At 54.4% G+C, this 23,044-nt stretch overlaps 1 protein-coding gene across 1 annotated transcript in view; it reads left to right on the top strand.

Annotated features, from left to right (window-relative positions):
- Positions 1 to 23,044, top strand: part of SPATA13 (spermatogenesis associated 13) — a 111,483-nt gene that overhangs the window by 61,493 nt on the left and 26,946 nt on the right. The window contains exons 3-4 of the mRNA XM_047756414.1: positions 5,014 to 5,379; positions 7,112 to 7,256. Coding sequence (XP_047612370.1) covers positions 5,014 to 5,379; positions 7,112 to 7,256 — 511 coding nt within the window. The remainder of the gene's footprint in view (positions 1 to 5,013; positions 5,380 to 7,111; positions 7,257 to 23,044) is intronic.

Raw genomic sequence — 23,044 nt, 5'->3', positions numbered from 1 at the left:
CCGCACCCACAGCATATGGAGGTTCCCAGGCTAAGGGTCTAATCGGAGCTGTAGCCGCCAGCCTATGTCAGAGCCACAGAAACACCAGATCCAAGCCGCCGCCTCTGCGACCTACACCACAGCTCACAGCAACACCGGATCCTTAACCCACTGAGCAAGGCCAGGGATCGAACCTGCGTCCTCATGGATGCTCGTCAGATTCATTTCCACTGAACCATGACGGGAACTCCTAATTTTACTTTTAAAATTTTTTTAATTCTGTGGCCGAATTTCAGGCCTGAGGAAGTTCCTGGGCCAGGGATTGAACCTGTGCCTCCACCAAGCTGCTACAGGGGATTCTTAACCCACTGCACCACGACGGGAACTCCTGCAGTCCTCTTAATTCCTATGTTCCATTGTCCACATTGACATTCTTTTATTATTTTTGATAATGGCATTTCGCAATAATCAGCTTAATTCACAATACCGTCTTTCTTCTGTAAATATTTAATGCATGTTTTTGAATTGAGATACGGTTGTCATATAATATCACGCAAGGTCTAGGTATATAACTGAGTGACTCAGTTTTTAGAGGTTCTATGGCACTTATAGTTCTTATGTAATATTGGCTGTATTCTCTGCACTGTATCATTTATCCTGTTAGCTAGTAGTTTGTCCCTCCTAATCCCCTCCCCCAATGTGGGCACCCCCGCCCCGGTAACCACAGTTTGTTCTCTGTCTGTATACTCACATTAAACCGAGCTTCTGGAGGGAATCTCGGTTTTTCTGTGGCATCAGGCGTCTCCCGCAGGTTAATTATTTACTCTTGCTGTGGTTTCCAAAAATCTTTTGACGTCTGTGAGCCGAGGATCTGTCTTGGCTTTGGACTTTTGTAAAGAAAGGAGTCTTGTATAGGAAAAAAACATGCCACCTCCCCCAGCCCCAGTCCACTAGGGAAAGTTGTTTAAACTGTTCTGGGAGGCAAGGGTTAAGAGGCTGCCAACAGGTCTGTTTACTGACATTGATGACTTGGGTGTGAGTTGGCCGGTCAAGGTCAAACTTCAGGAGGTTGATCCCAGTTGGGCTGCTGGGCTGGGAGGAGAATCTGGACCAGAAGAGCTCGGCCCAGCCACTTATACCCAAGGAGAGGGTTTTTCAAGCGAGGCCAAAGCCCAGCCAGCAGGGATATGGCCACCTGCCTGTGTCTTCAGTGCGTCTGGGGTCCGCTGCCTGCGGCCCTGTCTTGGGTATGTCACCGGCCGCTTCTTGGGTGGGTGGGGGGGCTTGGTCAGGTGTTTTTAGGTTGAGTGAACCCAGGTCACATGTCAGAAGCACATGGCATTTGGGAAAAGAGGACTCCGTTTTGGGATTTGCGTCAAAGTTCCCATTTGTTTTTTCCAGGCATCTCAGTGTCTTCTGACAAAGCATCACTGTTTGAATGTGAGCTGAAATCTGAGGGGGTCCCCCCGCCCCCCGTTCTGCCCTCCCTCTCTGTACTTTTGCAAGGAGAAAAATGGACATTTCGATGATGGACTATGATTCTGATAACTAATTTCCGCAACTCCTGGTACATTCGGTTCCCTGTAGAAGGCGTGCTTTCTCCTTTCACGCCCCCAGGGGGGCCGTCCTGAGTGGGGGCTGCCTCTCAGTCAAGCTCTGATTTCCCGCCCTCTGCACTCCTCCTCCACCCGCCCCAGCACTTCCTGGAGTGCGTTTGCTTGCAGAACTTGGTACCTGAACAACTAAGACAATTGCTGGTTTTCCTAAACCCATTTCTTTTCTTTTTCATTTTTCTTTTCTTTTCTTTTCTTTTATTTTCTTTTTTTTTTTGCATCGATGAGGAAAGCAGGCCACAGGTTGCATAAGTGCAAACACAAACCGAAAAACCCAACTGCACGTAGATTTTGCGAGCAGATGATTTTTTTTTGCCTGTAAATTTGTCGTACTTCTGTTTTCCCAGCATAGTGTTTCTGAGCCTTTCTATCGTAAACCAGGTGGTAATATAAATGGTTTTGCTCCCACGGAGTGCTTAGGTTGTCTGTGCCGTTTGATTTAGTTAATTTAGGTGAACTATCCATAATAACCTGTCGTTCATAGGTATGTAATGCAAAAATGTTTCATTTTTCCCTGATTGCTCTCATATTTTCCCACGGTGTCACAGAAAAAATTTTAATCCACCCTCTTAGGTTCTTTTCTGGATGTGTGGGAATGAAACGGACAAAAGTCAGATGAGAGACAAGACAGATTTGATTAAGTGGGAGTTGACGGAAAGCCCTGACTGCAGGAAGTGGTTAGCAGTGGGGGTTTATAGCGCATCCCAAGGAGGGGGAGGTGGGAAGGGGCTTTTAGAAAAGATGAAGGGCCTGCAGGACCACAGATGGGATCGGACGGTTTGGTGCCTGAGTCTGGTTGGGTGGTGGCTTCTCCCCTCGGCGCCTGGTCGCAAGAAGGCGCATCCTGTCCCAAGAGAAGAGGTTACGACAACGGAGCTCGGCCTGTTTGGCAGAAGACCAGCCTGGTGGTTTTTCTTTTTTGTGTGCTTTGTTTTGGCTTCGGTCTCCAAGTTGGAAGTTTTATTTCCGAGTGACAGCCAGCGTTACCTGCCCCTCCCCCATATGCAAAGTACTGAAAGATACATGAACCAGAAAATGACAAAGAGAAGCAAGTAAAAAAATAGGATGTCGTGGATGGGCTGAAGTATCGAACTCTTGTACACACAGAAGTGGTCAGGAAGTCCTTCTCTGACCTCTTTTTTAGAAAAGCCTCCTCTTTTTTTTTTTTTTTTTTTTTAAATCTCTTTTGGCTGCGTGTGGAGTTCCCTGGCCCAGGATCAGATCTGAGCTGCAGGTGCAACCTATGCCACAGCTACAGCTACACTGGCACCTCAACCCACCCCACGGCGCCGGGGATCGAAGCCGAGTCCCAGTGCTCCTGAGATGCCGCTGATCCCACTGCGCCGTAGCGGGAGCTCTTAGAAAAACCTGGTCTTAAATGCCCTCTGCTCATACTGGTGTTTTTGCCCCAGGGCTGTATCCTGGACCCTGCAGAGGTGATATGAAGGACAAATAGTGGTCCAGGCTGGCAGAGAGCAAAGGAGCAGTGATGGCTGAACCCTGCTGTCCCTTGAGCAGAGGTGACCTGGTGTATGGGAGACATCTGGCTTAGGGACAGAGATTGCAAGGCCCGTGGCTGTCTGTGTTGCTAGCTGTCTGCCTGTCCCAGGGCCCGTCACCTCACTCCCCCCAGGTCTCAGATCTCCTGGCTCAGCTGCCCCAGTAGCGGGAGATGGGCCTCCTTGGGCAGCCATCAGGGTAGGGCTGCGGGGACCTGCGCCAGGGCGGCCACTCTGCCTGTCCTGCAGTCACAGGACCGGCCTGGTTAGTGCAGCCCTTGCCGACCCTGCTCCATTTGATTCTGGCTCCATTTGATTTCCATTTTGTTGTTAGGTAACGTCTGGGGATGGAGGGGCAGAGGCAGCAGGCTGAGGGGGGGGGTCTGTGCCTGCTACTTCTGCTCCCCCTCCCCCGCAGAGCCTCCTGGAGCCCACACTTGAGGGTCTTCTGAGATGGACTTATCTTCAGGTCAGCTGAAGCCTGGGATGGTTCGGCCTTCTAAGCACAGTGGCTGCGGGTGCTCTGACGCCCCACTTCTGTTGCCAAAATCCGGCCTCTGTCTGCTGGTGCCAAATGGAAACACAGAGACAGAGTTTGGGGTAAAGGAGAAAAAGGTAACTTTACTGCTTTGCCGGGCAAAGGGGGCCACAGCAGGCGAATGCCTTAGAGACTCTGCCCGCCTTGGAAGGGGTCAGGAGGTGGTTTTATAGTTTGGGGAGTAGAATCAGGATCAGGGCTGTAGACGAGGATCCGGGGAGAGGCCAGTTGGCATTGTCTTTCGAAGCTGGTGTTTTGTGGCCCCAGGACTGGTTCTGGTGGTCCGCCTTCTTCCCAGAATGAAGATGCTTCATCAAGTAGTGCTTCCCTTTGTTGGGGGTTTTAGTTCTGCAGAAAGGCTCAAAGATACTGTTGTGTATGTTCCTTGAGGAGGAACCAGGACCTGCCCCAGGGCTGCACGGCTCCTCCCTGGTCTCTGCGTCCCCTCCCTTCCCTGAAGAGCAACTGCCCTTTGGAAACTCCGGGAAGATCACGGAGGCTGAGGCCTATTCCCTAAAAACAAGCCACGGAGGACACAGAAAGGTTTGTGTCCCAGGAGCCCCACAGGGCCCTGCTCGGTTACACTCCCAGGACCCAGAAGGGGACAGTGGCAGAAGCCAGTGCTCAGACCTTCAGTACCTGGGTTACAGAGCCAGTTGACGCCCTGCCACACTTTAGCAGAGGGCGTCATGCTTTGGGGTTTTTCTTCCCCAGGGACCTTGCATTCATTGCCTCTGAAAAAATGACTTGAAACATGAGAAAATAGTGCGGAATTCCGGATTGTAGACTCTACCTGTGGGACTGGCTGGTCTGGGGTCTGAGATCCAGAAAGGTTACTTAGGGCTGGTTAGTAACTGATCTAGTCCTGGGAAGCCTGGGCACCACTTATGCCCCCGAGGGTCAAGCTGAGCAGCCCAGACGTACTGCAGTTCAGGCACCTCTGTCCCAGACAGAAGATGCCTCCGGCAGGCAGGTGCAGCCTGAGGGCTGTCTCTCCCAAGGGCTGCCTTTAGTGTTATGTGTATCTGGGGACACCTCATGCCATTAGAAGTTATTTCTATTAACTCACCACGGTGCTGATTTTCTTTATACCTTTTACCAGGGCTCAGTATAGACCAGACGTCTATACTGAAATTAGAGTTTTATTTATTTATTTTATTTTATTTTCCCCGCTGCCTCGACGCCATGCTTTGTGCCCCTCCCTCGAAGCGCCTTCCCCGGGACAAGGGGAAATTCGGGTTTTAACTGAGCCTCCAGTTCAAGGCGGATTTGCTGGTTCTCATCCACGCGTCTTTCCAGCGCACAGACACCTCGAGGGGGCTGGGGAGGGGGCAGGAAGGCGGGCCTTCCCGGATGTCCTTGTAACGTGTTCGCCTTTGGAAAGGTTGTGCCTGAGGAGTCCTGGAGGCCGGCCTCGCCCCCCGAGGAAGAGAGGACGGAGGCTCAGAGGATGACCAGGAGGAGGTGGGGTTCCGGGACGAGGGCCAGGCCCCGGCCGCTCTCCGACTACGGCCAGTTGGTCAGCCGAAGTGTGTCCATTCCCGAGGACTCCATCGCCACAGACCCCCAGAGAGAGGACACAGAGGATGGAGTCCAGCAGCCCAGCTGGGCCTCCACCGACCCTGCGGACCAGACCCCTGCGGGCGGCGGCCCCCGAGGGGGCCCGAGACGCCGCCCCATTTCCGTGATCGGCGGGGTGGGCTTCTACGGAAGCAGCCAGACAGAGGACGCGGAGACCCTTCTGCCCCAAGTAAGCCCGGGCTTTGCCGCCACCAAGCCCCCTGCCCTCCAGCCTCCCGGCCTCTCTCCTCCGGCTGCAGACTCTTAACAGACACGCTTCCTTCCTCCTCTCCACCTCGAGGATGCTGGCGTCTGCTCACCTGCCTTTCTTCCTGACTCTGAAAATGTGCATGAATTAGAACTGACCCCCTGACACTGGGATGTCTCTTACTAACCTTCTGTCTTTCTGGGATCGCGAAACGGGTGTGCACTTTGTTCTAAGTCATCTGGGGACAGTGAGTTGGTGAGTTTCCTGAAAGAAGAAATCTGGGAAGAGAAGGTGCCGCTTATCCTTAAAACGTAAAGAAGAAAATAAATGGATTTTTTAGGAGATAAGAAAATAATGTGTATTTTTACCATTTTCTTACTCTGCATGAGCAGCTTTGTCACTGCTTTGACAATAGACTAAAATCCGAATATTATTCCCTTAGTATGTTCTAGCAATTCAACGAGTGTTTATCAGATACCCAGAGAGCCCTTTGAAGACACAAAACATTTCAACATAGGCCCAGAAGGATTTTATATTAAAATAAAATCTCGATGAACCTCCTACCCCAGTCATGGTCAAGGGTTTACAGAACATGAGTGGCAGTTTCATTTTTTAAAAAACTTGTTAGCTGATACCATAAATAACCCATACATTCTCTATTGGCATTGCATTTTATGTTTGTAGTCTCCCTTTAAGCCAGCACAATGCTTGTTTATAGAAAAAACCAAAAAAACTTCTTGTTTCATGGAATTAAGTTGCATCGAACTCCTTTTTAAAATTTTTTAAGTCATTCCGTGAATTTTATTCCATTTATAGCTGTGCAGCCTAACTACAGAGCGTTTCCATCCCAAACCCCCAGTCTACCCCTCCTGCCCCCCACCTGTGAACTGAACTCTTAAGAGACCAATTCGATCGAAGAATACCTCAAACTTTTTGTTGTGTTAAGATGCCCCCCACGCTAGGGAGTCATTCTGAACGAAAGCCAGCTGCCCTCTGTTTTAACTTGAAACACAGTCTAGGGAAGATCTAACACACTTGGAACCTTTTCAGGTCAGAGCATCCGGTACGAGTGGAAGAAGCTCATCTTCTGTGCTGTTTGCGCATGGGGGGATCTGGGTAGAGAATGCTAGAAAAACCTACAGAAAGCATGAACCGACCTGGCCTTCGCTGTGGCTGAGGCCCGATTCACATGGAAAATCAAAAGGGCTTATAAAACTAGTCTATACAGCCAGGCCCTCCTGTAGAGCACAGGGAAGGCGATTCAGAATCCTGGGGTACCCCATCCTGGAAAGGAATGTGCCACCATTTTTATGAAAGCACATAGAGGATTCTCAATTGGAGGAAAACCATTTCCGAGACAAAGCTCCACCCTCCTGTTGATCCACAGCTGCCTGTCCCCGCCTGCGGGGGCTGTAGGGGAGCCCTGGCAGGGCTCTGCCTCCTGTCTCCTCACTGCTCCAGCCTCTGCTCCTCTTACACCTGCTTCTCCAGCCTTTCCTGGGTGTCCCTACCGGGGAGCTGAAACGTGATGCTGCGAGGAGCAGGTAGCGGGGCATCTGCTAGAATCAAATCGCCCTGGAGCTGGGGCAGCCCGGCCTGGGCGTCGTCTGGGGAAACCGGCCCACGTCTGGGAGGGGCTTCGAGGTGAGGATGCTGAGCTCCCTGGGAGGTGCCACTTCCTGGCCCCGTCTCACCACCCTCCTTTCCTCCGCAGCCCGCGGCCCGGCCGCCCCCGCCAGCCCACCAGGTGCCGCCCTACAAGGCGGTGTCTGCCCGGCTGCGGCCCTGCGTCTTCTCCCAGAGCACCCCCATCGGGCTGGACCGCGTGGGACGCCGGCGGCACATGAGAGCATCCAACAGTGAGTCTCGGGGCGCCCTGTGAGGGATACAGGGGTGCGGCTCTCCGCTCGTGAGTTTCCATCAACTGGGCCGGGTCAAGGGCGCCCTGTCTGCCTGCCCTGGGCCCGGTGGGGGCGGGGGAAGACTTGTCGGAGCTGCTTCTGCCTGGTGAGCTGGGTAGTCCCTGTCCGGGGAGGGCATCCTGCGGGCTCTGAGCCATCACCGTGACACTGACCTTGAGACCACGAACCAACTGCCTGCCTGGAGATCTGACCAGGAATGGTGGGGGGGGGTTCCCCTGAACCCTTTTAAAGCCCTTTGTGGGTGTTTGAGACCCACCCGGACAGTCTTGCCCCCACAGAAGAGTTTGATGGAGCAGTTCATATGCTCTCCTGGTGCTTTTACTGTTGCCAAAATCCAGCCTCTGAACCCTGAGGCCGAGTTGAACCTCAGAGACAGGGTTCGGGGTGAAAGAGAAGAGAGTCGCTTAATCGCTCTGCCAGGCCAAGGGGGACACGGCAGCGGGCTCAGGCCTCCAAACCCTGTGTCCCGCCCTGGAGGGTCAGAAGGATGTGGTGAGGGGTTTATAGCCGTGGTTCGTGGGTGCGGTGCTGAGAAGGATCAGGGTGTGTGCGGGGCCTGTGTTCCTTGAATCTGGCCTCAGGGGGTCTCCTGCGGAGCGTGTGTGGTTCAAGGTTATCAAGCTGTGACCTTGTCTCTGGAACGGGGAAGGCTTCTGTGGTTAACGTCTCCCACCCGCGGGGGTTCGGTCCTGCACAGGAGCTCAGAGTTACTGCTGTGTGTATCCTCTGGGGGGGGACCAGGACCTGCCCCCCAGGCTGCACTACTTCTTGACAGCCCTTCCCTGGTCTCTGCATTCCCTCCCTTCCTTCCCTGACCAGCACCTGTTTGGACCTGCCCTTTGGGACTCAGGGAAGGTCCAGGAGGCTGCATGGAGCCTGTTCCCTCCAAACGAGACACAGGGGACACAGAATGGCTTGTGCCCAGGAGCCCCACTGGGTCTGCTCGTTTCATTCCCAGAAAATACTTGCTGACTTGAATTCGTGGAATGAGTTTTAGGTCCCAAGAATGGACCTCTTCCCCACATCTGCAGACTGGGCAGTGCCCATGGGCACCGGCAGGAACAGGATGGCACATACCCAGCTGCTGGTGAACATGTCTGGTCTCGGCCCCATGCTGGGGCGATGCTCTTATGACAGATCAGAAAGCCCCGGGGGCAAGTAGGCACCCCCTGCCCCCCGAAAATGGCAGAAAGGGGCTCAAATCGCCAAATAGAATTTTCACTCCCAGGCTCCCCCAGACTGTGCTCCCTCCAGAGAGAGAACGCTTCGTGCTCTGGTTGCCGCTCTACCATCTCAGCTTTGAAAGGGGCGCCGTGCGGTGAGGCCGGTGATGGAGGGGCTGCGGGGGCCTGGGCTGCGGGCAGCACTGCGGCTTGCTGGCTGGTGGGCACAACCTCCCTGTGACTGACGGTGGTGACCGGAGCCCCAAGAAGGGGCGGAATTTAGAGTGTTGTTTCTAGAGGCTTGAAGGAGGCACTGGTTGTCACTTCAATTTCGGGGGGAGGGAGTTGGGGGGGACCACAGAGGGCGAAGGAGGAAGGTGGGGGAAGGCTCCAAAGACAGGATGGAGAAGGTCCCCGAGGGATGGGACCCAGGCAGCGTGTCCTGGGAGGGCCGCGCACATCGGCGTGTGCTCGGGGAGTCACACAGTAAAGCAAAGGTGCCTCCTCGTCGTGCGGCCTGGTGTCTGGCTCAGGAGGCATCCAGGCACGTGAAGAGGAGAGAGAGACTGGGAGGCAGCTGGAGGCTGAGGGGTTTTCTAGCATCTCTACTTTGTGGTCCTTTGGCCAAGGGGGGCGGGGAGGGGTGGCCTTGTCCCAGAGCCCCTGCCCCCACCTCCACCCCCAAGCCAGCCTTCTGTCCACACGGCTCAGCTCCTGTTACTTTCCGCATCTCGCTGGAATCAAATCTCAGTGCCTTCCACGAGTTTGCAGCCCGTCTGCCGCCCACAGCTTCTGTCCCCTGCTGGTGTCCCCTGCCACCTGCCCCCACCCCCACTCTGCTCCCTTTGCCCGGAATCTCCTTCCTCCCCTTTCATGTGGCAGCTTCTTCGGTGCCCACACCTGCTCCCCTGTGGACCTGCGGTGACAAATGCACTGACACCCTCTGTACAGCAGTTCCTTCTGTGACCCAGTCACCCGCGCCTGCCAGTGCATTTGAGAAAGTTGTTCAGAAGGAGAGAAACTCTCTGTGCACACGTGTGCTTCCCAGCCTTCTCTGGGAAGGGACAAGGTCAAAGCAATGGAATTACAGCAGAATTGGGCGCCCAGTGATACGCGGTGACTGCTTCCAAACAGTTCACAGCATCAGGAAAACCCGGTGAAGAATGACCCCTCGGGTGATAAAGTGAGGGGGAAAACGGAAATAAAATCACACTTTGTTGTCTGAGTTTGCTCAGGCTGCTCTAGCAAAGTACCACAAGTTAACTCTGGAGGCTTGGAGCGGGGTGGGCTCCTCCGAGGCCTGAGGGGAGCCTCTGCCGGCCTCTCTCCTGGGTCCTGTGGCCTCAGGTCCCCAGCGTTAGCATCTTTGGTGGGGGGGGGGCACTGTTCTACCCATAGCACACCATGACTGCAGCCTACACCACGTGTACACACGTGCTCAGGGGTTTAACAAGAAGATGCACAAGTACAAAGAGTCTGGTTTGAGTCCTGAGGATACAGGCTCTTTTTCTCCTGCAACCCGGCCTCAGAGAGCTCGTTTCCGCGCCTTCTCTAAAGGCGCTTTGCTTTATTTTGATGTTAGCATTCTTTGGAGCCTGAAAGAACTGAGAAGCAACCAAACCCAGCTCTGCATAGTTTGACAAAAAGAGGCTGTCTGGAAAGTGTGTCGGGTGTTCCCAGCATCTATGGGCTGGCCGGGAACTCGGCCAGGAGGCGGGGGGCAGTCATGGTCGCTCCCCAGAGTCCAGGAGCCACATGGAAGGACCCAAGGAAGGCGTGATCCGTCCGCCCTTCACTCGGTGACTCAGGCGTCAGAGTCCCAGGATGGAGGTTCAGCTCTCCAGCTCAGGTGACACGTCCACCACGTGGGGGACTCAGACAGGGACAGGGACAGAGAGGGACTGCTCGTCTTCCGTGTGACCCCGATGAGGGGAGCTTGTTCCCCAGAGGAAGTCCAAGTGGTATCAGAAGTGGAACTGGATCCTGACAGGCCCCTCATTCATTCATTCATGCCGTGTCTGTGGAGGGCGACCCGTGTGCCAGGCAACAGCCGTGAGCACGACACGCCCGTATGTCACATACAGTCGGCTTAGGCACGGGGATGACAGGGCGGTGGCACCTGAAAGATAAAGCAGGTGGGGGGTATGCATAAAGGAACGTTGTTCTCAGAGTTCCCTGGTGGCCTCGTGGTTGGGGAGTTGGCGTTGTTCCTGCTATGGTGCAGGTTCGATCCCTGGCCCGGGATGGTGATATGATGCACTTACTATGTTTAATGCACACCCTCTCACCCCTTCGCTGGAGGGAAGCAGCCCAGAGGCTGACCAATCGCTGTGATTCTTTCCACGCCCGAGGTCACTGCATCCTTTCTGGCTCCCGCTGCAGTGCCTCATCAGTATTTACGCCGAGAAGTGAGAGTGAGCAGCGCACCCCATCTTGGCGGAAGGGGGTAGGAGGAGCCAGGAACCGCGTGACTAGTACATGTACGTCCGCATGTGATGCCAGGGCCGAGGTGCCCAGAGGGCCTGTGACGCTGTTCGTCCCATCCCCAAGCGCCCACCCGCACCTGGTCTCTGCGGCTGAGGTGCTGCGGGCTGCGCTCCAGGCTCTGAGCTGGCAGTGGTCCTGCTGCTCCGAGTCCCGCGGTCTCTGCAGAAATCAGTTCATCTGCAGAAGGCGCCGTGTGGAGGCAGAGCTCTGAGCCAGGCTCTGCTTTCATCATCTGGGATAAGACAGAGCCAGAGCATCCAAAGGCTTAGGTCCCGGCGCTTAAAGGGGTTCTGTCGGCAGAGAAGTAGGCTTATCTTAGCACTAAGGGCTGCTCTGGAGAAGATGGAGGGGGGCCGATGTGGGGGAGGACAGGGGTGGCAGAGGGGACCGCGTGTCTGCAAGGAGGTGACATTGGAAGGGAGTGAGCAGGGGCGTAGATCCGGGGAGCGAGCATCAGGTGCCCGTGGTCAGGCAGAGCTGGGCATGTCAGGCTCAGCGAGAGGCCAGGGGGACCAGCTCGGGGCTCAAGGTGGGAGAGGACAGTGCCACCTAGAGGTGGCAGAGAGGCCGGATCCAGTGGGCATCCGGGTCCAGAAGGTGGGAGAGGACAGTGCCACCTGGAGGTGGCAGAGAGGCTGGATCCAGTGGGCATCCGGGTCCAGAAGGAGCCCCTGGCAGCTGGGGAGCAACTGGCTCTGAGCTGGGCTTTAGAGAGGACGGACCTGGGGGAGAGGACGGAGGAGGGCGGCTGCCTGGAAGGTGATCCAGGCGAGACGTGATGGGGGCGGGCACCACAAGGGACAGCCTGTCTTCCTCTGGGCACATCTCCCAGCCACGAGGAGGGAGCCCATGATGCCCGCCTGGCACCTTTTTCAGCGGTGCAGGGCTGTGGACTCCTGTGGAAGGACTTCCCTCTTGCGGGGGAAAGATTCAGTTTTGACAGCAGTATTACTGGTGGAAAGTAAGTATTTTGCAAATATGAGATGAAGTGATCGTAAACCCCGCTGCCCCCGTGTTGAACACCACCTGTGGTTGCCACGTTGGTATGGTTGCCGGGTTGGTGCACCTGCCCCCCTAGGTCAGCATGGCCACCTCCAGACCTGCCCCCCCCGCTGCCTCCACCACTTCATGTCCCCATTGTCACCTGCCCGGGTGCCCTGCTTCTGGATGGCATAAACGAGCTGAAGCTAGTGACACGGGTGCTCACTGGCCCCTGGCCCTCCTCTCTCCAGGGGTGCGGGGCGGGGTTCCGGCAGGGGTCTGAGCGTTAGGAAAACAAACCCAAATCTAGAACAAGTGTGGTTTCTGGTAAGGACAGATCCTCCACCCTCCGTTATGAAAAGGGCCTGTTGTAATCAGCTTCCCACAAGTAGGCGTCTGGTTCCTTCAAGGAACCATGTCATTAACTGTGTGGAGGGGACAGCCCGCGGTTTAGCCCTGGCTTGGCATCCATTTCTGCCACCATGGCCACTTGCGGTTGTGAACCCACTGAGTGGGCATCCAGACGGCCGGGAACAGAGACGGACCTTTGCCGTGTCGGGCTTGATGTGCAGACGGTTGTTAAGCAGCCTCTTTGGCAAGAGCAGTCCCGTGGGAGAGGTGATCTCCCCAGGCTCTGGGTCTGCTCCGATATCCAGTCAGACCCCTTCCCCAAGCAGTCACCCCCCAACCCCCGTTCTGTCCCTTCTAAGCGCCTCCCACTCGGCCAGGCCTTCTGTCCAGCCAGGAACCCACACAGGCCCGCTCCCTGCTGGGGCCACAGCTCAGGCAGAAGTTCCAGAAAGAGCATGGCTTAGATTTACTGCTGGGGGGACCTCCCTTCCTGCGGGGGGGGGGGAATGTCTAGAAGGAAGAGTACAGTCGTGGGACCCCCACGCCAGGGTCACTGGCCTCTGCCTCGAAAGGAGGCCCTGAGTCTGGAACAATGTAGACCTGGGGGCGAAGTGAGCCCTGAGATTCTCTGTCCCGGTCGCGCGCACCTTCCACTCGCCACATTTGGAGATTTCCTGCTACTGGCATCAGGCAGCACCTTTGTGGAGTCGGTTTTGTCCCTGGGGACCCTGTGTCATAACTTCAGCACAGCTGGAAATCACGTGGGTCCGACCAGCCCGTGACCACAGTGGCCCTGCTGGCTGGCACAGAAACCAACCCCACATGTCCCACGCAGACGTCCCCCCCGCCGCCGAGGGGTTCTGGACTCCTTGCAACCGTGGCCTCTCCCAGAGGCTCCTTTGCCCAGGGAGATGAGCTGGACGCTGCTTATAAGACCCGCTGCCAGAGTTCCCACTGTGGCTCAGCAGAAACAAACCTGACTAGCATCCATGAGGATGCGGGTTCGATCCCCAGTCAAGCTCAGTGGGTTAAGGATCCGACGTTGCTGTGGCTGTGGTGTATGCTGGTGGCTACGGCTCCAATTCAACCCCTAGCCTGGGAACTTCCATACGCCATGGGTGTGGCCCAAAAATGAAAATAATAATGATAATTAAAAAAAAGCCCTGCTGCCACTTCCGTCATCTGCTCTGGGGGATAAGCCCAGGGGAGGAAAGGGCCTGCCAGACCAGCTGCAGCATCTCCGTCTCCCAGACTGTGCACCCTTCTCTGTCTGCCAAGAGCTGGCTGCCCAGCCGCCCTACAAGTGGGTGGTGCCGGGTCCCCCTGTCCATCAAAGGTGCTGCTGGGACCCCGCCTCCACACGTGCATTGAATACAAAAGCTCTGGTACCTGCCGCGCTCATGGACAGGTTTGGTTTGAGCTCAGTTGTGTCGGGTAAATGTGGTGTGTGCCGTGTCCGGATTCTGAGACTGACCTACCAGCTATGCAAAGGTCATTTCGAGACAAGGGGGGCAGTTGCACAGGACTGAGTAGTCAGAGAAGGAATTATTGTTTGTTTGTTCACTGGGATTCTGTTAATGTTAGGGTAGTTATTTTTAAGTCCTTATTTGTTATGGGTCCATACTAAATATTTGTGGCAGGAAATGGTATATGTGAGATTTGCTTTTCTTTTCTTTTTTTTTTTTTTTTTTTTTGGCTGAGCCCTTAGCATGCAAAAGTTCCCAGGCCAGGGATCAAACCTGAGCTACAGCTGTGACACCCGCTGAGCCTCCTACTCTAAAATACGTAGGCGTCCCCCCTGTAGCACAACAGGATCGGCAGCATGTTTGCAGCACAGGGACGAAGGTTCAGTCCCCAGCCCAGCACAGTGGGTTAAGGATCCTGCGTTGCCACCCCTGGGATGGAGGTTCCAACTGCGACTCGGATCTGATCCCTGCCCCGGGAACTCCAGATGCTGTGGAGAGGCCATAAAAAAGAAAGAAAATAAATAAATTAAATAAAAACATAAATAAACAAAATATCTAGAAAGTTGTTGGGAACAAGTTGGGCGAAACTGATAAACTCCTGATCATTGTAGGTTCGTGATATAATTTCTCTGCTCATGTTTGTTCATAGTTTCCTATAACAAAAGCAAAAGCTCTGAAAAATGATGAAAAGTGTGTCTCCTTTCCCTGGTCACTTGCTCTCACAATCTCCAAATCAAGAAGTGCCCACAACTCATAGACACAGCTCAGATCCCGTGTTACTGTGGCTGTGGTGTAGGCTGGCAGCTGTAGCTCCAATTCCATCCCTGGCCTGGGAACCTCCATGTGCTATGGGTGCAGCCCTAGAAAAAAAAGAAAGAAACAAAGAAAAAAAAAAAAAAAGAACTGCCCACAACTAACATTTTCTCAAAATGTGGAAATCTGAACATTAGCAATTTAACTTTTCTTAGGAAAGGAAGACCTAAACCTCTTAGGGGGAAAGGGAGCATCTCCTTCTCAAAACTCGGGCTGCACTGGGCTTTGCTCTTTTCCAGAATGTGCTGGTTTTTCTTTGTTTAGGGCCCTTGTGTCATCCTCACAGGCCACGTGTCTTGAAGGGAAGGTTACGTGGAGCTGGGCTTATAACGCCTAACTGCACCGGGGTGGTGCTGGAATCACAGAATTCCACCGGGAGCCACCCTGGCACTTGGAAGCGCCTTTGTCAAGTTCAGTGCCTGGGCTAGACTCCGTCTGCAGCATGATGTCATAACTGAAACTGTTTATGATGGGGTTGTAAAACTCTAAAGCATAACCACCTGTGTACATTTTTCGTTAGGAAACAACCCAAAAAGCCCGTCTGTAAAGACATAATACGTAGAAACATCTTGCTCTGCAAAGGACAGTACAAAGTGCTTGCTTCATGGTATGAAGCCCATCCGAGCTGGCGAGGAGCCGGGGGCGGGGGAAGGAAATGGGGGGAGCTATTGTGAACACCTGCTCTGAACTGTTAAAAATTCCCCTTCTGCTCTGGGTAAGAAAGGAAGAGAAAAATATGAGGGCTGTGCAATTGATCAGCGCCGCCCAGGGAGCTCGGAGACCTAGGGCTGGGGAATGACCTCCCTCAGAGAAATCTCCAGAATAAAGACCTTAGTGGTAGAAAATCCAGCACGTGCTGCGTCCCTCCTTTTGCCCCAAACCCTGACGCCCGTCTTAGAAGCACATCCGAGTCTGAAAGGGCGCGGCCGGTATCTCCCCCGCGGGTGGCCGCCCCTCCTCTGTCCCAGTCCACAGAGAACCCGGCCGTCGTCCTTGGCTCATCCTGAGCCCAGGCCACTTCCTTGGCGCGGGGGTGGGGGGGCCACTGGCCGTCACACCCTCCATGCCTCACATAGCCCCCCCGAGACCGCGCAGGTGCCGCCCTCCGCCCCGCGCGCCCTGGAGCCTTGGCCAGGCCCGGGTCCTTGCAGTGGGGGCGCAGCTGAGTCTGGGGACTCCTCGCGAATCCCCACCACAGCGCCCCCTATCCGCGAGTCCCGGGCACTGGAGGGCCCGGGGTCTGGCACTTGGCGCTGAACGTGGGGTCCTGCACGGAGGAGGGCGGGGGTTGTCCTGCACGTGGTGTCCTGAGAGAGGGGCGGGGCCGCACGCGGTGGTGTCCTGCAGGCCCTGCGACAGGGGCCTCGGGAGGGGGGCTGCCCTCGCGCTTCCCCCAACCGCCGCCCCCGCCCCCCCCCCCCGCCCCTCGGCCGGTCGGGCTTGGCCTGGTGGATGCCCCGCGCAGCTCTGAGGTCAGCTGGTGTAGAGAAGAAAGGAGCAGGCCGAGTGTCCCACTGTTTGAAAGGAGGACTGGGCTGTCGCCGGGGGGCCATCCCTGTAGGTCCTTGGATGCGACTTTCTGCCACAATGTGTCTCTAAGACAGCGGGGATACTTCCTCCTGTGTGTGTGTGTGTGTGTGTGTGTGTGTTGACTTTTCCCCACTTAGGAGCTGGTATTGGGGTAAAAGCAAGTTTACCCAAAGGTAGGTACCCCGACGTTGATAAGCCTGAGATTACAGAGAAGTGACGTAGGACACGCCATCAGGGCCAATCAAACTGGTATCTCCCGACATCTGGGGTGCTCTGAAACGTCTCTTTTTTTGTTTCTTTGTTTCTCTTTTTGCTCTTTATGGCTCCGTGTGCAGCATCTGTTGGATCCCAGGCTGGTGGTCAGATTGGCGCTGCAGCCACCGGCCTCCACCACAGCCACAGCAACGCAGGATCCGAGCCGCATCTGTAACCTGCACCACAGCTCATGGCAGTGCTGGATCCTTAACTCGCTGAGCGAGGCCAGGGATCAAACCCACATCCTCATGGCTACTAGTTGGGTTCATTTCTGCGAGCCACCCGGGAACTCCTGAAACCTTTGTGAGCTGAGCTTTTAACCCGCCCTGGTGCTATAGCATGGATGCGTGTGACCCCTGTGTGTGCTTTGTGTTAGGTACGTGTGCCCTGTCTTAAGTGGCGGGCAGTGTGGAGGCTGGCTGGTCAGGAGAAGCCTGGCACTGGTCCCACAGAATCTGGGCTCCGGGATGGCATCCAGCCTGGAAAACCACTGCGACAGCAGAGGAGGCGAGTGGGCACGGAGCGCAGGCAGGTCAGATCCGGGCCTTGCCCTAGAAATCGACCTCAGAGCTGAGACCCGAAGGGTGAACGGGCGTCAGGGGACAGGTGTTATCAGGGAAGGGGGTGTTCCAGGCTGGGGCTGCGGCCGGAGAAGGAGAGCAAGCTGGAGGAACCTGCGTACAAGTTTCCCACCCCCCGCCACTGCCACCTCGCCTGCCGGAAAGAGGTGTCCTGGCTGCGGCCAGAGCCTGTGAGGGCAGGGAACTCGCTTGGGGGCAGCTGTAGTTATTACTGTAATCATGGAACTCGTCTGGCCCTGTAAACAAATGAAAAGTAAATATGAGTCTGAAAAGTAAAGACTTTGAAGAGATTCAGTAAAGGTGAATTGCTAAAAAGTTATTTTCAGTCGGAAAGAACAGAAAGGCATAAAACCTGGAAACATGCGTCTGTACTGTCATTGCTTTAAAGAAGCCAGGGAGTTCCCACTGTGGCACAGTGGGTTAAGGGCCCAGCACTGCTGCAGCTGTGACATAGCCCACAGCTCCAGCTCGGATCCAGTCCCTGGCCCTGGAACTTCCATATGCTGCGTGTAAGGCCAGAGAAGAAAAGAAAATAGAAGCCAGCACTGGTGAGCACAGTTGCCACATCCTGGGTGTGACACGCAGAATTCCAGTCCCGTGATCACCTAGGGTGACCTCTGGTCCTGTGTGGTCACAGAGGTGAGTCAGCCCCACCTTTCTGTGTTGAAGTGCTTTGGGCGGGAAGTGTGTGTCACGCTGTTTTTGTTTTTGTTTTTGGCCACACCCTCGGCATAGGGAGTTTCCAGGGCAGGCATCAAATCTGAGCCTCAGCTACAGATCCTTAACGCACTGCCCCACAGCGGGAACTCTCAGGTTTCTGACTGCACGTGGTGGGAGGGCCGTGCTGTGGCCCCCACGGTGGTAGCGGGATGGGCCGGGGTGGGACAGTGTTGAGAGGCAGGTCTAGACTGGGGATCGGAAGGAGCCGGTCTGTTCGGGGCCTCCTGCGAAGGGACCAGGTTTATTCTGGGGCCACCAGGAGCCGCAGAGGGGTGTTAAGTGGAGTGAGACGGTCATGTTTGCTTGGTGGCCACGTCACTGGTTGGATAGACCTGCCCAGAGGCAGGAAGGGACGTACGTAGACAGGGGTCAGAGCCCTGAACTCGGGACAGGATGCTTCTCCAAGACTTGGACGTGGAGCAGCCGTCCAGGTGTTTGGGGGGCGGACACCCTGGTGCCGGGCGATGGGGAGCATGAGCAAAGAGCACCCAAGGGGGTTGGAGATGCAGGTGGGAGAGCAGAGTGGAGCTTGGGGGTCGTCAGCTGGCGGCTGGCTGTTCTCAAGGGTGCTGGGAGCGTATCATCCAGGGTGCGAGTGGAGTCAGAAGGGGGTCCCCTGTGGGGGCCCGTGAAGGCCAAGGCATCCACAAGGAGGAGAACAAAGGAAGGACCAGACAGGTGAGCGGTGCCCCGGCTGTCAGAGGATGCCGGGCTCCAGGGAGGGCCGGTCACGAGGTCACCTGCCCAGGGTCAGGTCGGGTGCTCTGAACAGTGGCGGTGGCTTCAGTGATGAGACGCTTGGCGGTTTAGAAAATCACTTTCAGCTCAGTGCGAGGGCAGAGCCAGGACGCCAGGAGGGTGTCCGCCAGGTCACGGGGCACCCACACCTTATGTGGGAGTGTGGAGGTATTTTATCTGTTTTGTTTATCTGTGCGGTTTTCTGATATTATAGATGGAATTTTCCCATAAATGCTAGGGCTAATTAAAACCTATTTGTTTTGCTACCGTATTAAAAAGCTATGCTGGCTGAATATTACAGCAGCCGAAAGCTCATTAATATGAGTATGGCGGTGTTTATTTTTACTAAGTATTTTTAAAGGAAATAGCTACGTTAAGTATACATCAGGCGTTCCCTGGTGGCTCAGCGGGCTAAGGATCCAGCGTTGTCCCTGCAGTGGGTTCAGTCCCTGTCTTGGGAACTTCCGCATGCTGCAGGCGCTGCCAAAAACTTTAAAAGTATGCGTCGGGAAGTCCCGTTCCTTGATTCAGAATTATGATATGATCCAACAGTGAAGAAGTGGGAGCAATTTAGCCATAAGGGTTTATGCCAGTTCAACTCTGATTTGTTTTCAATTAAGTAAATTGGAAGAAATTACGGAGGCATATTTTTGGAAAAACCTTGCGATAAACTTCGTCAATGTATTTATTTATCTTTTTTGGCAGGGGGCCCACACCACGGGGAGGCCCCCAGGGTTGAATCAGAGCTGTAGCTGCCGGCCTACACCACAGCCACAGGAATGCAGGATCCGAGACACGTCTGTGACCTACACCACAGCTCACAGCCAGATCCGTCTGTGACCTACACCACAGCTCACAGCCAGATCCTGAACCCACTGCGCGAGGCCAGGGGTCGCACCCACATCCTCACAGATGCTAGTCAGATTCGTTTCCACTGAGCCACGATGGGCACTCAGAATTTCTTAAATTTATGGAGACACTTTAGATTTATTTTTCACTCGGTCAAAACAGAGAAAAGGGGTTTTTTCCCTTTATCTCAGTTTTTGATTATTCGTTACTTGGGGTTGTTCTAATGATTGTTATGAAAGTTAATTTTGTTCGTAACAGGCCTTTGCGTCAAAAAAGAGTTGAGGAGTTCCCGTCGTGGCGTAGCGGTAACGAATCCGACTAGGAACCATGAGGTTGCGGGTTCGATCCCTGCCCCTGCTCAGTGGGTTAAGGATCCGGCGTTGCTGTGAGCTGTGGTGTAGGTCGCAGACGCTGCTCGGATCCCAAGTTGCTGTGGCTGTGGCGTAGGCCAGAGGCTACAGCTCCGATTAGACCCCTAGCCTGGGAACCTCCATATGCCACGGAAGTGGTCCAAAAAAATAGCAAAAAGACAAAAAAAGAAAAAAAAAAGAGTTGAGTCCCAGTCTTCTATTAAGTAGCCATGTGACCTCGGCCAGTTACTGAATTAAGTCTTAGTGTCCTCATCTGTAATAGGAATTATTCCTGTCATCCGCCGCCCAGATGTTTTAGGGTGACCTGCGTGCCGTGCCTATTAGCCGTCGTTATTACAAAGAGCTAAAGAGAAGCATTAATTATTCCAGGATGAGGGTGGTGCTGGGTAGTGAGTGAGCTGTGTTCTTGGCCAGAGTTCTCAGTCACCGACTCCACAGCACTAACCAGCACTTTACCCTGAGACAAGTCACTTAATCTAATGGGTGAGGCCCCAGGGTCTCCGTGGAACAAAGATCCGTTGAAGGATTATCCAAATATGGGTGAAACCAACGCAAAAGGTCGTTAGGAAAAAACAAAGTGCCTCGACTCAGGTTTTCAGGTGAATCTCTTGGCCCAAAGTTTCAGGCTTCGTTAAAGATTTTTCAGGAGTTCTCGTTGTGGCTCAGCAGAACTGAATCCAACTAGGAACCATGAAGTTGCGGGTTTGATCCCTGGCCTTGCTCAGTGGGTTAAGGATCCGGCGTTGCGGTGAGCTGTGGTGTAGGTGGCAGACAAGGCTCAGATCTGGTGTTGCTGTGGCTGTGGTGTAGGTGGGCAGTTGTAGCTCTGATTCAACCCCTAGCCTGGGAACCTCCACATGCTGCGGGTGCGGCCCTAAAATAGGAAAAAAAAAAAAAAAGGATTTGTCAGAGTATTAATTACCCAGGGATGCCTATGAATTTTTCGCTGAAGGGGGAGAAGGAAAGACAAGAGGAGTCAGTGTTGAGGGGTGTGTGGTGCCTTGAGATTCTTTTAGCCACCCCAGGAAAGCTTCTTATCTTGTCTGACCTCTTACTGTTGGAAGGAATGAGCTCTTCCTGCTTTTCAAAAGTTTTCTTTTAAGGATGCATCCAAGAGAAAACACCCCGTCAGACAGCAGATCGAAGGTGGGTGAGGTCGAGCCCGGAAGGTCAAGGTCAGACGCCTAGCCCGTCTGACTCTCTGCTCATCCCCCGCCCAGCTCTCCTGCCAGCAACACGGGCGCTGGTTGTATTCATTTGTGGACCAAGGTGATGCTGTGCCCCTGTCTCCGGACTAGGCTCTTCCTGCCTCCTGACCCTGCCTGTGCCGACACCGCTCCCTGCTGAGCACGTGTGGACTCCACGGTTAGACCCGTTCAGGAACCGGGGAGGGTCCCGCCTGCAGGAACAGGCCCTGCCGGTGAGGACACGGGGCCTTCCACCGCAGGCTGCAAGTCTGGCGAGATGTGTGAGCCCCAGCAGCTGCTCGCACCCTTATCGTGGCCCAGAATCAAGGTTTTGTTGGTTTTTTTTTTTTTTTTTTAAGAAACGTCGTGTTCTAGTTCCTGTCTCAGAAAAACACCACGAAGTGTTTAAACATTTTTGCAGCAAACTCTTGAAACGGCTCACATTTAAAACAATTCTCACTTCTCAAACTGGGGTTTGTTCCAGTCCTTCTAAACGGCAAGAGTTAAAACATGGAAGGTCTTAAAGTGACTGTGTGCCGGATGCCAAGCCTCAGAAAGTGGATTTTAAAAGGAAAAGAGCAGGGAACTGTCTCCCATGTCCCATAATCAACCATAATGGAAAAGAAAATAAAAAGAAGACATATACTGAGTTTCTGTCGTGGCTCAGTGGAAACGAATCCAACTCGGTGGGATCCATGAGAACTCAGGTTCAATCCCTGGCCTCACTCGGGGGGTTAAGGATCCCTTGTTGCTGTGGCTGTGGCGTAGGCCGGCAGCTGCAACTCCTGTTTGGCACCTACCCTAGGAACCTCCGTATGCATCGGGTGCGGCCCTAAAAAGATAAAAAAAAAAAAAAAGAATGCATATACTAACTTCATGTATATCTGCACATGTATATACGAATCACTGTGCTGTACCCCTGAAACTAACACAGCTTGTAAATCAACCACACTTCAATAAAATACAGCATTGTCTTGAAAGGGAAAGAAAGGGGACGTCTTGTTGTGGCTCAAGGGAAGCAAACCCAATTAGTATCCATGAGGATGTGGGTTCGATCCCTGGCCCCGCTCAGTGTAGGTTGCAGCTGCAGTATAGATGGCAGACGTGGCTCAGATCTGGTGTTGGTGTGGCTGTGGTGTAGGCCGGCCGCTGCTGCTGCTGCTCCGATTGGACCCCTAGCCTGGGAACCTCCGTATGCTTCGGGTGTAACCCTAAAAAAATAAAAATAAAAAGGAAAAGAAAGCGTGGTAAAAGTCAGGGGCCAGAGAGTGAGAGCGCCAGCCCCCTGGCAAACAGCCGCCCGGGCCCAGCGTCCATGCATGTTTCTGGTCTCGCGGGTGAAGAATCCGGGGCTTAAAAACATGCTGTTTCCTGGCTCGGCTCAGCCAGATCCAAGTCGTAGACGGTGGAGCCGGAGGTCAGGCCAGATCAGACAGACCCAAAAGCTGCATGGCTCCCACTCCACTCGCTGATCCCAGAGGCTGGGGCTTTTCCACCACAAACACACAGTTATTTCATGTGTGTGCCAGAAGAATGCCTTGTGCCAGTTTTTAAGGCCATGCCGAAATAATCACCTTTTATTAGAAAAAAGAAGATTCGTCCGTTTTCTGTTTTGCCCACGTTACCTCTGAGGTGCTCGCGGTTCAGAGGATCCAAGGACAAACAGATAAACACAGGAAAGAGGTGCAGCCTGCCCGGGCCTTGAGGGGCAAGAACCCGCCTGGTGTTTACAGGGACAGGGAAGGCCTGTCTGAACGCTGAGTCGGTACCTTGTCTTGTTGTTGTTGAGGTTGTTTTCTCGACCATGTCATGCAGCGGCTTGGTGGGGGGACTCAGTTCCCAGAGCCGGGACTGGACCCGGGCCACAGGGGTGAACGCATACACGCCTAACCCCTAGGCCACCAGGGAGCTCCTGGCACCTTATCTTTGCAAGGGCAGGTTTGCGTCTGTTTCTGAACTCATCTAAGAGTGATGGTCATCAGAGCCCAGGCCCATGTCTGGTATGGAGGGGTTTGGGGGGTGGGGTGAGGGGCTGGAAGAGCAACTGCTTTGGGGTGTGTCCAGAGGCCCCCTCATCCTGTCCCCAGTAGGGGCGGGGCCTGTAACCTCACTCCGTTTCCTGTGTGTCTAAGTGCCAGCACCTCCCCCTATGTGGTCAGGAGGCTGGCTGCAGAAGGGTGGTTCAGAAAAACCCGAACCCAGTGTGCCTTGGCCGTCCCCACGCAGGCAACAG

Source organism: Phacochoerus africanus, chromosome 13 (genome assembly GCF_016906955.1).
Source record: "Phacochoerus africanus isolate WHEZ1 chromosome 13, ROS_Pafr_v1, whole genome shotgun sequence".
Lineage (NCBI taxonomy): Eukaryota > Metazoa > Chordata > Mammalia > Artiodactyla > Suidae > Phacochoerus > Phacochoerus africanus.
Note: the sequence above shows the minus strand (reverse complement) of the source record. Positions and strands in the feature narration are given on the sequence as shown.